We start from the raw sequence: 14,999 nt of genomic DNA on the forward strand, positions 1-14,999 counted from the left end.
CCACCCGCAATCGCTAGCTAATCTCTTGGTTCTCACTGTAATATCTATCACGAGCAACCATTTGGTAGGCCGATCCCCCATAACCTCGGTTTTTTTTAACTATTAGGCATCAACTGAAAATATAACTGTAGTTTGGTTTGCTAAAAAGTGGTAACATTTGTTAGATTTAATGGAATCACAGATAAACTTGGCAAAATTCCCAATCTAACAAACCTGAGATAACCAAGAAAAACAATCAAAATTGGGATGTAAATTGTCAAAAACAACATGGGGAGCAAGGGCCTCAACAAGAACAATTGAACAACAGGTTTAATCACAAGAGATGAGTCAAGAGATGAGTCAGCTGTGCTAGAAGCAGAATAAAATGCACATGGATCAAACAGGTGCTTGAAAGGAAAATGGAGCCAAACTTTAATATTGCTCACGAAACAAAAAGAGGAGGATAAAAGAAGATAAAATATTCCACTATTATTACAGATGAAATGAATCATTTTTTCTGTTTCAAAGTTTCTAATACGGTAGTGATAATTGACATCAAAACAGTCTCATGTTACTGAGAGCAGCTACAGCAGCATAAGGAAACATATTCTGCATGTTATACAGTGATTCTTGCTCTACCTTTTGCAATTCTTCGAGCAATCACCCTCCGTCCACCTTTGGTTGCTTTTCTGATAAAGGAAGTTCACAATGTCAACATACTAAACATTTAATGATTTTAAAACAGCAAATTTACTGTCTAATAAACATTTCATCAATTAGCTTGCTTGAAAAACACTAACTGAAGTTACTGATAATCCGAGTTATCAAAAGACTATCAATCCCATCTTCAACTGTTAAGTTAAAAATATAACTATATCATCCTAACAATTCCTTAACAGGAAGAAGTGATGGACAAACAAAATTAGAAAACCCATTGTAGATTTTGGCTAGCTGATAATAACAATAGTAAAATAGATCGTATATTTGAAAAACCTTAGCATCTTATCTAATTTCTGGAGAATCTGATCAGCTAAAGAAAGCTCATTAGAAGTACTTGTCAAAGAAGAGCTCATGGAACTTTTAGAGAGAGAGAGAGAGAGAGAGAGAGAGAGAGAGAGACCGTGCAAGGAAACCATGAGTTCTTTTGCGCTTGATGTGGCTTGGCTGGTATGTTCGTTTAGGGAGTAGAACCAATGGCTCATTAGGCAAACCATCATGTCCTGCAACTACCAAATATTATCATTAACTACAAACCAGTACTCGTCGTATCAAAATTATAAACACACCAATGCACGTCAAATTCAAATTCATCCCATGCAATCCGTTGAAAGAGTGTTTAGTTATCATCATGCATTCATGCTTACATTGGCATACTAAAATTTCAAAAGAACTGAATCAAAAATTTCCAGTACAATAGCAGAAGTGATGAGATCTTAAGCCGAATGGATTGAAGAGACAAGCTTTTAACACTTAAACAGACATTTTTTGTTCCATGACCAAAATTTTGCTCCAAATAACTGAATATATAAGAAAAACAGACCCTGCAAATACGAACTAAAAACGAATTAACATACACGAAAGTCATATAATCAGCAAAAGGAAAGTGCTATCAATTAGCAAAATATAGTTACTACAAAAAATGATACTCCTTTCTAGTTTCATCCCATCTGTCAAAAAGCTATCAACTGCAAAAAAAACTAATCACAATAAGAAGATAAAAATATAATGATGAAAAAAGATCAAATATTTCGGCTCTATACCAACCAAAAAAAAAAAAAAAGAGGATTTCGCTAACGATCTCCATCGAACAAAATCCACTACTGGGTACTGTTTAGATCCTCAAAAAAACTAGATTTTGATGAAATTGAACTCGACAATAAGCACAGTAAAGTTCAAAACTTGAGAATAAACTTCATCTCACCGTCCTCTATGAAGAATCGAAGCGAAGGCAAGCCACAGGGAAACAAGAACCCTTCGGGAGAAGACAATTTCCGTACAGCTTCGGCGTCCCCTCCCACTTCCGGAAGCGGAGTTCGGTCGATCTGAAACTCGGCTCGAAACGGAGGCGCCCACGACCGGGTCGAAGAGATTGTGGGTAGAACGAAGGGTTTCGGCATCGACGGGGAACGGGTCGGATTGGAAAGGAAGAGTCGATTGATGAGAGAAGCTCCTGTGCGAGCTAAGGTTTTGGACGACATGTTCGGCTTCGGGGGAGATCTCAAAACCCTAGTTTCGAGATTATCGACTTGGGAGGACGACGACGTTAACTTTAAACCGGCAAAAAGGTCACTCAAACCGGACCACTCCGGTCCAAGCGGTCCATATTATTATTTATTAAAAGATTTTTTTTCTTTTACAATATTAAATTATTAGGGGAAAAATTTTAAATAGTATTTAGATTAAAAAAAAGTCTTTTTCATAAAAAACGAAAACAAGCATTTCGGAAAAGCACTTTATATAAATACTTAAATATAATTAAATATTATATATTCTTTATTTAATATGTATCGTATGGTAAGAACCGAAGTCGGCAGTACAGTAGTAAGCATAGCCGACTTCAGTATCAGTTGTTGCGGCGCATAACGAAGAGCGGTGGCAAAAAGCGGTGGCCTCGTACTTTAGCCTCTCCCCTTTCCCTTGCTTCGCTCCCATCGCTCAATCCTTGATTCGCCCATACCATCTCTAATCGAAGAACCCAAGCGACAGGTAACGAAGCTCTCCTAACCCTAATTCTTACATCTTTCTCAATCCCTCCTCTCCCCTATTCTCCACTGAGATTCCTACTGCGCAAAGTTCTCTTATTTATCTATTTATTTTTCCACAATTTCTTATCCATATTGTATCGGAAGGATATTGGATTAGCTTATGCTAGCTTGAATCTTTGTTGGTTTTGAAGGATTTGTTCATTTATGCGAATAGTTGCGTCTATATGCTGCGTACAAATTATAAAAACTCGTTTTTTGTCCTATGATGGGTTAAAAGTGGTTTTGTTTTGGAAATTAAATACGAGTATGAGCTCCTCAAAGTTATCTTTTTGGTTGTTGTAATGGTTGTTTCCGCAGTGGAGGATCTAGCTAACACGAAAATGAAGCAATTCATTGCCCCATCCAATTTTCTTCTGAACTTACTGTAGTAGTGATTTGATTCGAAGCGACTCTTTTGAGGAACATTTTTTTCTATTTTCTGGCATTATTACTTGGTTTCTCATGATAATGACTTTATAAACTTGAATTTGGTGAATGCGCCTTGGCTGAGTTGCTGGATAAGTTAGCATTCTATATTTCTATGATGCAATGGGTTGTACTTGATTAGTATTCAGAAACACTTTTAAACATCATTCGACAATCGGCATAGAATTTTTCTCCGCATTTTACTGATTAATCATGTTATTTTGTACTTGATTAGTATTCAGAAACAGTTTTAAACATCATTCGATGGTATATTTTCTTGCACTGTACTGATTAATCATGTTATGTAAAGAAGCACTTTTTTGCTTCCAGTTGGTTGATCGACAACGCAGTGCAAGTCACCTTTTGTTATAAGAAGAGATCGAACTAAACATGCATAAGGAGAAAGCTCATCATAGGGAGACTCATGGAACGAGCGATGACATTGATGAGGACACACCGGTCAACAAAGTAAAAGGCCCGAATGTATTTGAACGAGCCAAGGAAGAGATTGAAGCTCTTCTGGAGACTATCCAGTCGAAGGATGAAGCTAATCGTGATTCATCTGAAAAGAAAGATGGTAATTTTTTTTCAATCTAATGAATCAAGCATTTTTTCTCTTTTATTCTGATTGTTTTGCTGGTCATTCCATATCAGATCACAGTGCTCAAAAATGCTTTAGTGCTCTTGCCTTTTCTCTATGTTGTATTCCCCTGATCTTTCTCTGTAAACAAGTTTGCCGCTTTTAAACTATGGTAGAACTCAACAAGATAAGATTTACTAGTAAGTATGAGAATGAGGCTTACTAGGTAATTCTAATTTTCTTCCAAAGAAGGTGGCTGTCTCGATTTCGTTACATCATATACAAAAAAAAGTCCATGAACTGTGCTTTCTTCTATTTTCGTCTACAGCGGGGAAAGAAGTGAAAGAACCTAATTCGGGAGAAAAAGCAAAGGAAGGGAGTGAAGGTAGCATGCTCAAGGGCAAAGCCCATACGACGGAGACTCATGGCACAAGCAGTGACGTGGACGAGAACACACCCATTGATAAGATCAAAGGTCCAAATGTGTTTGAACGAGCGATGGAAGAGATCGAGGCCATTGTAGAAGCGATTCACCCAAGAAGAAAGGACTGATTCAAACTTGCAGCCGAAGAAAAGTAGAATTCGGGGGTTATCTCCTGCAACAAAAGTTTGAGAAATCCTGTTCCGTTTTGAATAAGAATTAAGAGTACGAAGACCTAAAAAATCTTTCGCTAGGTTTCTCTCTTTTTTCATAAATTCTGATCTAAATGCCCAGGGATAATGTACTAAAAACTTCTCTTTTCTGTGGAATGAAATTGCTGGTTGTTCATGGAATTGATTTGTTGTCAATGTCAGGTCATACATGATATCTGTTGATTGCAAGAAGGGTTATAGGAAGATGAATGGAAGAGGAACATTAACCAAAGAAAGACAGAAATTCTATGAGGACGACAATACAAATGCAAGACCTAAGTATGAAGATGTGTAAAATCTGATGTGTAAGTATAATAATCAATCTTACCTGCAAAGATCAAGAGGAATGAGAGATGCTATAGTACTATACGACTACTAGAAAACTTTGAGAAGGGTCTCCCTGGTTTCTAGGCTGTAAAATGTCCAGCACCTATTATATACACCATTTTGAAGCGCACTGCGCTTTGAACCTGGGAACTTTCGGTCCCCACTCAGATACCCACCAACTAGGTTACACTTAGGTCACTTCTCAAGATTTCTTGTTGGAGAGCAAAATCTATGAAAGTTAGCAAAATGCACACAAAAGAACATTGTCGCCTTTTCTTGTGCAGGATTTGCATGCCATGCATGAATTTTAGGGGTAATATATCATTGAGATCATTATCACTATAATCAATACTAGTTGGTTTTGAATCAAGACCAAGCTGGATAGAATCAACTCTTCTTTTTTTTCTTTTTTTTTCCTTCTTCTGAGTTGCAATATATGAATCACAAAATAAGCAAACCAATATACATATACATTCAGTCATCAAGGTTAGAGCAGGAGAGGAGAAAGAAGAAACCAATCCCAAACTAAAACTGCATCATAGGCATAATGCAACAAAAGAAACACAGGAAAAAGAAATAATTGATGATCAACATAGAAATATTCTTCTAGCTCCTTGACTTCTCGCAGAACTCGACTCCTCCTTGAGGTATCCCGGGAAATCCTATTTTCGTGCAAGCGTTGTCGCACCCCTCCGCACATTTCTCCGACGTCATCACAACCAAAGAGAGGCAGTGACTCACGCATTCGCAGAAGCAGTTTTGTCGCGCCTCACTCCGTTCTACAGAGGATAGAACTGCAATTAAGCAGAAACAAACCAAAATAGTTGCAGCCACCCTCTTGTGAGCCATTTCTTTCTTTTCTCCTTCCCTCTCCCCCTTTCTTTCTTTACTTGCACCTTTATATTGTTTTAGGGTGGTGAATGACTGAATATAGGAGAAAGTGTTTTAGTATGGGTTGGGTTTGTAGGGAAGGGTGGGTGGTTGGTTGGTTTTTTCTATGTTTGGTGTGTACTTAATTTCTATATTAGAGGAGCAATGAAATGGTGTTCCACTATTCTGAGATGGGCTTTTCTTTAGGTACTCCTTTAGTAAAGATGGAGGTTACCTGAATTAGTCAGGTGTGTTTTGTCCTGTCAACTCTATTCGACCAAAATTAGAGTTTCTATTTTTCCACAAGCCATAAAAATTCTGGTAGCAGATGCCTAAATTTGGCTGGTTTGACTTTCGTTACTCGGATTAGAAAACTCAATTTTAGTAGGGATTGTGAAGACTACATTGGATTAGAAAAAAAGCAAATTGGAGGTGTTGCAAATCATCTGAAAACGAATGGACTTTTTTTTTTTCTTTTTTTCTCTTGATATATTTTCCTTTTCCACTATTGAAAGGTCTACACTGCCCGTGATACCTTAGCTAGGGCTGGCAAATGAGCGAGCCGGCTCGCGTTAAACTCGCGTTCGACTCGATATTTGGCTCGCTCGAGCTCGACTCGAAATTAAATGAGCCGAGCTTGAACAAAAAAAAAGGCTCGAAATTCATTTCAAGCCGAGCTTGAGTATTACTTGGCTCGTTCGAATTAGGCTCGAAAAGCTCGAAAAGCTCGAATATGTATATATAGTAGAGCTACTATGCTATCGAAAGTATAGAGATATGGTGCTTTCGATTTTTTAATTCTTAGATCAATCCCTTTAATCGTTTTTTATCTTTGGATTAATATTATTATTACATTGTAGGGACCACTCAATCCTTAGACAGCGTTTAGTTAGGGGATAGGGATAAGAATAGGCCCTTACGCTAATTTTTTATCCGAGAATAGTAGTTCTCTGTTATCCCCATCAACACCTCCATTTTTTATATAAAACTACCTAAAATTGTTTTATCGCCGGGAACAACCCAATTTTCATCCAAACACTATTTTTCTTATCCCCATATTTGTACCTATCCCTGTAATAGCTAGTTCTTACTTATACCCGAACCAAACAGTACCTAAGAGTATTATTTAATCCTAGGGGAGACCGCAATCATCCCAACCATACAAATTTTAATCAAAGGGTCAAAAATTCAAAAACATCAAATTCTCTATATTTTCGATAGCATAGTAATTCTACACTATGCTATATAAATATAATATATTTTAATTATATATAGCTTGAGTGAATAATGTGAGTTTAGTTAAAATTGGGCCAATGTTGTTGGCCCATAAAAACAAACCCAATAGACAAATAAAAGAGCAAACTTTTACTAAATTTATATATTTTTCCTTCATTTCTTTCTTTCTTTCACAGAGCTCTAAATTTTCAATATGTTTCTCTCTTTCTCTTTTCCTGTCTCTCACCTTAAGTGGCCAAGCCGAAAGCCCTCTAAGTTACCAAGTAACATCATATGCCCGCCGTTGCCTACCTTGTTATTAATTGTATGCTTGAGAAAATATACGGAATATTTTTAAAGTAAAAAATTATTATTCATATAAAATTTTAATTTTAGTTATATATGATTGGATAGTTTAATCCAATATTTATTTATATAATTTATTTATTTTTGACTGCATAAATGAAAATGAATAATATAGAGATCGATGGCGGAAGAAAAGACATGTAAAGCTGAAAATATTAGATATTCAACTCATAAATTATTTTTTTTCATATTATAATACTATATTTCATATAATTATTTTGTACTTTGAACTATTAGACATATTTTTGTATCAAATTATAGATAATGTTCTATACAAATTAAACTATTGATCGTATAATGTTGAGAATTTCAAGCGGCTCGTTTAGGGCTCGAGCTCGCTCGACTTGAAATTAGGCTCGCTCGAGCTCGGCTCGAATTAATTTCAATCCAAGCTTGAGCTTAAATTTAGGCTCGAAATTAATTTCAAGCCGAATTTGAGCCGAGGTAAGGTCGCTCGAGCTCGGCTTGTTTCCACCCCTAACCTTAGCTGCGATTACTGCTTATGGCCAGTTTTTTTTTATAATACCGTACATATTCTTATCTACACCGAGCTTAATGGATGGGACCTAGAAAAAAGACCTCAAGAATGATTTGGATTTAAGCTCCCTCAAAATTGTTGGTGTTGGTGTTAACTAATTTTTCCTGAAGCCATGAACATTGATTAGTTGGCTTAGAATTGGTTGTTTGGTACTCTCCGGAGCTTAGATTTCTCATTGACAGAACACAGCAGCAGGTGGTGGAAAACGAAAATAAACGTGAGCAACCAAACGAGCTTACAATTTCACCTTTCTTTGAGCTGTAATTCACCTCAACAGGGGAATATACAAATCCAACGCACCTCACAGGAGAGGATGGTCTCCCACACAGATAGGCTACTCCTACTAATTAAAATAACAAGCCAAGAAAACCAATGAAAAGGAATACTATTTAAGTCCCATGATTCATGCAGAAATTGTCATTTCACAGCAGACTAGAGAGGAATGAAGGATAGTTGTGATAGCAATGGTTGCTCCTTATTACTTCGGACCAAAGTCTGTACATGAATAAAGCAAAAGGAAGCAATTACCGAAGAAGAAACAACCACAAATTGGACTTCAATCTTAGTCGGTTACAATGTATGAGGAAAAATAGAAACCAGAATAGTCTCCCAAGCCAGTGCTATACCAAATTAAAAATTGTAAAAGCTCAAACAATCTGTTTGCCAATTGTCACAATCAACTGGAATTGGAAATGACAAATCGGAGATGCACTCATTTCTTCCTTGTCCAACAATTTATGCAGATGCTATTTTCCATTTTGTGTTAGGGTCTGCGATGATTTTGTACAGGAGTTGTCTGAAAGGCAAATCCCAATCACTATTACAGCACAAGTTGCTTCATGCGGCAGCAGGAGCTGAAGCAGTGGTCTTCTGACTATTCTCTCTCGGAGGCACCCGTAGTAAAGTCTTCATCATGTCGTATGCTGTGAAACCAATGGCCACTGAAGGAACCACCTGCACATTTTATAAATTCATCACCTATACAATAAGGGAACTGAAAGAAGATCTTTGAATTATCCACAAAAAGCTGCCTGCTTTAAAATAATAACAGCAAGTTTATTACAAATATAGTATCAGATTGTACAATGTGCGATAAGAAGTTGTCAGGCAAATTACATTGTTGTTAGAAACTATATATTACTTATTAGAATCTAGTACCAGAAGTGGATATTTTTCCTCATCCCTCATCATGGATGATGATTTGTAACAAATAGGGGCTTACTATTTCATTGATGTACATCATTACCTTGACATAGTTGAGGCTCAGGCCAGCAAACAGTTGCTTCCACCCCTGATTATGAACTATCGTATAAAGCCCCTGTAACGTTCCTGTGATGCGAGGACCACCAAGATGATTCATTGGTTGCCGACTCTGGACCTATACATGAAGCTCAAAGATTAATAATTAATAAGGGGAAAGAAAGCCCCAGACTACCTATACTTTGGACTGCTTGCAAGTCGCTGTCCGAAGTTTAAAAAGTTCCAGCCCAATAGGAACCTTAAATAATATCTGATGGCACCCATTAAGCAAGAAAAACAGCTAGAAGGCACAGCTAGTAATAAAATAAGATACCTGCATCTGTCTCCTGACAACATCCAGTGGGTACGTAAGAGTCTGCCCGAAAAGACCAGCTAGGGCTCCACAAGAGAGGCGAAGTATGACAGACTTCTTGTACTCTTCAGGAACTTGGCTCTTCAGCTCTTCATATATGTAGAACTTCAGACCAGCATAAGGAAGGATGCCGATGAGTGTTGGGCCTGAAAAAACATAGAGTAATATAGGAGCCTCAACCCTATAAAACTAACACCTGAATATCATTCATCAACTGATTTTCTCAGAGACAAAGTCCTAAATAAAAGAACAAGATGGTGCAATTTATGAAGCCGCCTACTGGGAATTCTGCGACTATTTTCAGGCGATATGAGTTCAAATCTTTTACCGACAATAAACAAAGCTAGAAAGAAAAAAACCACTGTACAAAGATTCCACTGATGATATAATATGAGGAAGATATGCCATGTCAAATATCATCTTTTTCCCCATACGAATATTAGATGCATGATATAGGGAGTAATTATACCTACTCCACGGTAGAGAGAACGCACACCACCTTCAGAATACACACTCCTAAAAACATCTTTTACCCCACCATATGTTGGCTGGACATTAAAACCCCTTAAGCCATTACCAAGCTGACCTGGATTTGTGACCTGTGAGAATGAGTCAATAAGACTTTTAGCACCCAGGTTGATGGCCGCTACATAGAGGTTCAAATTATCCGACAGGAGTGAATAAACTGACCCTTCTAAACAAATATTTGTATTACCTGGTAGGCAAGCTTAGTCCGGGCCAAGTCCAAGGGATAGGTACACAGAACAGCAGTTCCACCAGCAGCTGAGCCAGCTAAAAGATCTACAATAGGTCCTGTGCCCAGTGAAGAATAATTATTCAAAATCCAACACCTATATTGCTCGTATGTCATGTAGTGAAGAGCTGCATATGGAACAATCCGAAGCACACTAGCACCATTTCCTCTAAAAAAAGAAAAAAGAGAGAGAGAGAAAAGACCAGAAGTTAATACAAGATATTAGATAATTCGGAAGGCAGGCACGTAAATCCACTCTCTTGTGACTTACTTGTAGAAGCCCTTAAAACCTTCATGTTGCCTCAGCTTCCTAAGAGATTTAAAAATTCCTAGGGATTTAAATCCTTCAGTCCTTGTCTACAAAATATAACAGAAAAGAAGAAGAAAAAAAAAAACATGTCAGTCTTTTATATGAACACATGTTTTGACAATATCTAAAGGGAATGTGTGATTTCGACAATTTTGAAACGCTGAATCAACAAAGAGAGAAGCAAAGAGAAGATTTTTCACCTACAAAGAAGTGATGCAACAAAGGATCATTACAGATCATAGTATCGCGACAAAGCTGTCTCACTCTTACTTACAAAAGCACCAAATTCGCCAAAGGTGATAAAGCATACATGTATTTGATGCATAAACAAGACAAGTAAGAATAACATAGAGGGCAAAGGAAAGAACCTGCAATAGAATCTTAACACGTTCCAAAGGGGCCACCGTCGTCTTTGAGAAGGCCCCGGCAGCTCCGCCGGCAATCAACTCCTTCACATAAACGGGCAACAAATCCAGCACACGCACATCAACATCCGCCGCCGCAGAAGTCAGCGTAGACCCTTGAGAGGAACCCATCTCTCCCAATCCCAGTAAAGCTCAAATCTTCAAACTTCAATAATAAGTAATTGTGAAAATGGCTATACAATCAATAATCAGAGCGAAGCTAGGGTTTTCCAAGCCGTAACCCTAGTCACCCCGCCTGCAATACGGCGAACTCCTTATCCCATCGATCTCTGGGGAGGCAAAAGGCGACGCCTTTGCGGTGGAAGAAGGGGATTCCACGCGCGGAACGAATGCCAAGAAACTGGAAGGGTTCCTTCGCATCCGAATCGGGCCCGGAGAGGAGAAGATACATCAAACGGCGAGAAAAATCGGAATTTTGGCCTTCAAAACCACACCAAAAGCTCAATTAAACCCAAACTTGCAACAAATACGAATCATTCCCATGGATCTACCACGATTTCGCAAATACCCATCAAAATTGAACTCAAAAGCGCCACCGAAATCGTGACCGAGAGCGAGCGAGAGAGATAGAGCGAAAAGAGAAGAACCGATCGAGGAAAGGGAAAGCGCGTGGCGTCGAAGAGAAGCGGGGACCGTTCTAGGGTTTGCTCCGTGACTTGATCGTCTCGGAACCCTCCTTCTCTTCTCCGCCCCTTTTTTAGGGTTTCCTCCTCTTCTCTTTCCTGCTCTTCTTTGTTCCTTCCTCCTCGATCTCGTGAGCGTCTCTTTCTCGCCGTTTATTAAAAGGGACACAGTCACGAGGGTGGGCAAGGTTCGCGCATACAGATTATTATGCGGAGACACCGCATAGAGGAATTGGCCCCGTGATTTCGGCCTTGGACTTCGTTAGAAGACGTTCACAGCGAGGAATTCTACGCTGTCACACTTGTACAACGTCATCAATAACAAGCCAATCACATTCCTTCATTTTAAACAAAAGTACAATAAAAAAATTTTTTTACAATCATGATGGGACATATATTCTTAAAAGGATTAATTTGATTGATTTGTTACGCCACGTCACTAATATACCCGTTGCATTCTAAAATTTTTCGTTCACAGCAAACCGAATAGTGCGTACAAATAATTATGGGTTAAGAGCTAAATGTGTCCCTAAATTTTAGCTATTTCCAAAAATATTTCTAATTTTCTAATTTTTACAATCAATTTCTAAACTTCACCAAACTGCTCTACAGACGATAAGAAAATATGTATAGAACACAGAGTTGATTGAGATATAAACCTTTATTCGATAAATTCTAAATAGACTAATAAGACGAAAACGATAAAAATTATAATTTATTACAGAATATATGAAAAAATAAGCTGTGTATCACGTAAAAAATTTGAACTCTGGAGTTGAAAGTATCAGCTACTAATGAAAATATTAGTTTCTAACGTCACATAGACAAAAAAGTTTGTGCATCTAACCCAATATTTACATGAGGAATCTATCTCCTATATGAATATTGAAGTTTATGCACGTGTCCTAACACTTGTTCTAATAAATTTATAATTTAACGAAAGAATGTATTTAGTGGAACAGGAATGTTAATGTCGGGTGACAGCTTGAATGGTGCATCTAATAACTTGTTTCTCAATTAGATTGCTTTCACAACTTGCACTTGCACCAGTAAAATTCTCCTCATTCATATAGTAATTAAATCGCTGGATAATCTATATCGATATTTATATCTATATCTATATCTATATCTATTCTATATAAATATATGAAAAGAGAGTTTCGGATACAGGTGGCGGAACAAAGCAGGGTGCGGGGTGGGCGGGGAGCGGGAAGGAGAGGGGTGGGGGTGGGCCCAGGCGGGTGGGGCCTATTCTTTTTTATATTTTTTATATTTTTAATTTTTATTTTTTCTATTAATTTTGAAAAGTGGATTTTTTTTAAAAAAAAATCTAATATAATTTTTCTCTCTTATTATAAAAATTTAAAATATATGCGTACTTTTAAATAGTTTAGATTATATATCTTAAATATAAATTTTAATTTTATAATATCGATCACTTAGATATAAATTGTATAATAAAAAATAAAAAAGCGATGGATGAAGTTTAAGTTAACTACTTATTTAATAAATTTTGTTGCGAAAATTACATGAAATACAAATTAAATTTGTAAAACTAAACGATACATTCAAAATTTGAAGTCAAAGTATCATTAACTAACTTAAATTTAACGTATAAAAAAGTTAAATTGTAAAAATAAAATTTTGAAAGGTTAGATATCTGATTTAAAATCGTTCATAGTCCAAAAATGTTCTGTACGTTTTTACTTTGATTTTAATATTAAACTTCAATACCATGTTTATAGTCTGATAAGCGATCAATTTCGTATTTAAAATATTTTGGAATATCCAAAATATGACCGGTCGATCTTTAATTTTAACAATTAAATATTTTAAAATTTATTAGATAGTTTAATATATTCTTTCCTCAAATAAAACTCAATTATATCTTTGTCTGAAATTAAAATATAAAAAGAATAAATTACACTTTTAATTCTCAAACTATAAGACATATGCCATTTTAGTTCTCGAATTTTAATAAGTTATATTTTTTTGCTCAAAGCATGAGGCACGTGAAGGTTTAGTTCTCAAACTTTAATGAGCTGCAATTTTGAACTCTAACTACTGCTGTTATAAATATAATTTATTATTCTTATATTTTTTTATTTTTTTTATCCTTTTTATATTTTTATTCTCATACTTTATTATAACAATTATTTTTTTAATTTTTTTTAGATTTATTTGTTTCAATGGAATTGATCCGCCGCAACGGGCGGATGCCTTCACTAGTGTCACATTATTGTAAAGATACGTGCAACAATATTCGTGTTCATCAAAATATTTGTGGCCATTTGGAATCTGAAAATCCCTACTAAAGTTAAATTTTCTTATGACTAGCTCTCAGAAAAAGACTGCCTATCATGGACAATCTTCTCAAAAGAGGATGGTCAGGATGTAACATTTGCTTCTTGTGTACGGTAGACCATTTGCTTGGAGGATGCATGGTTAGCAAGTTTCTTCTTTTCGTGCACCTTGGAGAGTGTCTCGTATACCCCCCCGTATACCCCCCCAACGAAGATATTAACACCGTCTGGAAGCGACTGCTAGAGAGACGTCTAAAGAGCGACAGTCGGAAGGCTCAGACACTAGTGGCGGCCACTTGGTGGACAATCTGGCGAGATAGGAATAACGCCATTTTTAAAGATCTACTCACTGACGTTTCTTTATCTTCCTATCGTATCGGAATGTTGGCAAAAGAGTGGGCCGAGCACTGTAAAACCAAGTGATGGAGGTGTATTGGTCTAGATCTAGGTTTGATTTTTTTCTTGTTTTTGCTTAAACCTTTTTTTTGGTCGCTTCTTCGCCCTTTCGAGGCCCTGGCTGCCTCACCTTATGTAGCCAAATTTATTGACTTAATGAATGAAACAGATAGCGTGCTACCTCTTTCTCAAAAAAAAAAAAAAAAATTCATGTTCATCAGAAGAAAAGGCACACTCGGCAGCGTTAAATTAATTTGAGTTGTCAATTTAAGTAGTCAACAAAAATATAGGAGTTTGTTGACATGATTTTTTTTTCGTTTACCAAATCACCAAACATTTTTACTTATTAGTATTTATAATTATTATACAAACAAGTCATAATACCTGACTCCAATTAATTAATTCAACACAATTTATACGTAGGCGCATGTTTTCTGCAATTCTAAATGCTAGTAAATTTTCCAAGTATGCGCATTTTTTATACAAGGAGTTGTTTTCTCTTGTTGAATCGAACCGACTTCGTCCTGCGCCCTGTTTAATTTGAGTTCTTTTTGTTAAATCGAGTTAAAAAAATTTGTACCAAAGAGTCGGTTTAGTTCACGATTTATAATATTCCAATATTTTTATATATTATATTGAAAATATTCAAATTGTTACTATACCTCACATTTGCATAGTTGCAAGAGGTATTAATAAAACAGTAAAATCACTATAAATTTCTAAATGGTATAAATACTATATTATTATAAATTACAAAGTATTCTTATTATAAAAATCATTAGTAGCCATGAATATGCTAGTTCTTAATTACTTTCGAACCATAAGTGGTTTCATATGAGCTAATAATGAATTTGCCTTTCCAAATAAAAAGTATATAATGTTTTCGAAATATTTTAAA

General features: G+C 36.4%; 3 protein-coding genes across 5 annotated transcripts; 1 reads left to right on the forward strand and 2 right to left on the reverse strand.

Annotated features, from left to right (window-relative positions):
• On the reverse strand, window positions 391-2,239 carry LOC109716916. Its single transcript, XM_020242532.1, has 3 exons — window positions 1,901-2,239; window positions 1,100-1,199; window positions 391-668 (listed from the first exon to the last, which is right to left on the reverse strand). Exons 1-3 carry the CDS (start codon window positions 2,175-2,177, stop codon window positions 596-598), a joined length of 450 nt encoding a protein of 149 aa, XP_020098121.1. The 5' UTR covers window positions 2,178-2,239; the 3' UTR covers window positions 391-595.
• Window positions 2,513-4,503, forward strand: LOC109717002. 3 transcript variants are annotated; one of them, XM_020242640.1, is made up of 3 exons: window positions 2,513-2,685; window positions 3,460-3,726; window positions 4,058-4,503. In XM_020242640.1, exons 2-3 carry the CDS (start codon window positions 3,540-3,542, stop codon window positions 4,279-4,281), a joined length of 411 nt encoding a protein of 136 aa, XP_020098229.1. In that variant the 5' UTR covers window positions 2,513-2,685; window positions 3,460-3,539; the 3' UTR covers window positions 4,282-4,503. The 3 variants fall into 3 exon arrangements, with proteins under 3 accessions (XP_020098229.1, XP_020098230.1, XP_020098228.1); XM_020242641.1 differs by having other exon boundaries at window positions 3,463-3,726; XM_020242639.1 differs by having other exon boundaries at window positions 2,514-2,685; window positions 3,480-3,726.
• Window positions 8,112-11,551, reverse strand: LOC109717393 (graves disease carrier protein-like). The gene is made up of 7 exons (XM_020243160.1): window positions 10,723-11,551; window positions 10,316-10,401; window positions 10,006-10,213; window positions 9,760-9,889; window positions 9,252-9,436; window positions 8,925-9,056; window positions 8,112-8,632 (listed from the first exon to the last, which is right to left on the reverse strand). Exons 1-7 carry the CDS (start codon window positions 10,888-10,890, stop codon window positions 8,516-8,518), a joined length of 1,026 nt encoding a protein of 341 aa, XP_020098749.1. The 5' UTR covers window positions 10,891-11,551; the 3' UTR covers window positions 8,112-8,515.

The sequence above is a fragment of the Ananas comosus genome, linkage group 11, assembly GCF_001540865.1.
Source record: "Ananas comosus cultivar F153 linkage group 11, ASM154086v1, whole genome shotgun sequence".
In the NCBI taxonomy this organism is placed as follows: domain Eukaryota; kingdom Viridiplantae; phylum Streptophyta; class Magnoliopsida; order Poales; family Bromeliaceae; genus Ananas; species Ananas comosus.

Excerpts from the sequence above, each read along its gene's own strand:
- LOC109716916 (XM_020242532.1), bottom strand. The coding sequence starts at position 2,177 with ATGTCGTCCAAAACCTTAGCTCGCACAGGAGCTTCTCTCATCAATCGA. Across the intron at positions 1,200-1,900 it reads TCGATTCTTCATAGAGGACG|GACATGATGGTTTGCCTAAT; the intron begins GTGAGATGAAGT and ends TGGTAGTTGCAG. Across the intron at positions 669-1,099 it reads ACTCATGGTTTCCTTGCACG|AAAAGCAACCAAAGGTGGAC; the intron begins GTCTCTCTCTCT and ends TTCCTTTATCAG.
- LOC109717393 (XM_020243160.1), bottom strand. The coding sequence starts at position 10,890 with ATGGGTTCCTCTCAAGGGTCTACGCTGACTTCTGCGGCGGCGGATGTT. Across the intron at positions 10,214-10,315 it reads GGTTTTAAGGGCTTCTACAA|AGGAAATGGTGCTAGTGTGC; the intron begins GTAAGTCACAAG and ends TTCTTTTTTTAG. Across the intron at positions 9,057-9,251 it reads TTGTCAGGAGACAGATGCAG|GTCCAGAGTCGGCAACCAAT; the intron begins GTATCTTATTTT and ends CTTCATGTATAG.
- LOC109717002 (XM_020242640.1), top strand. The coding sequence starts at position 3,540 with ATGCATAAGGAGAAAGCTCATCATAGGGAGACTCATGGAACGAGCGAT. Across the intron at positions 3,727-4,057 it reads TTCATCTGAAAAGAAAGATG|CGGGGAAAGAAGTGAAAGAA; the intron begins GTAATTTTTTTT and ends TTTCGTCTACAG.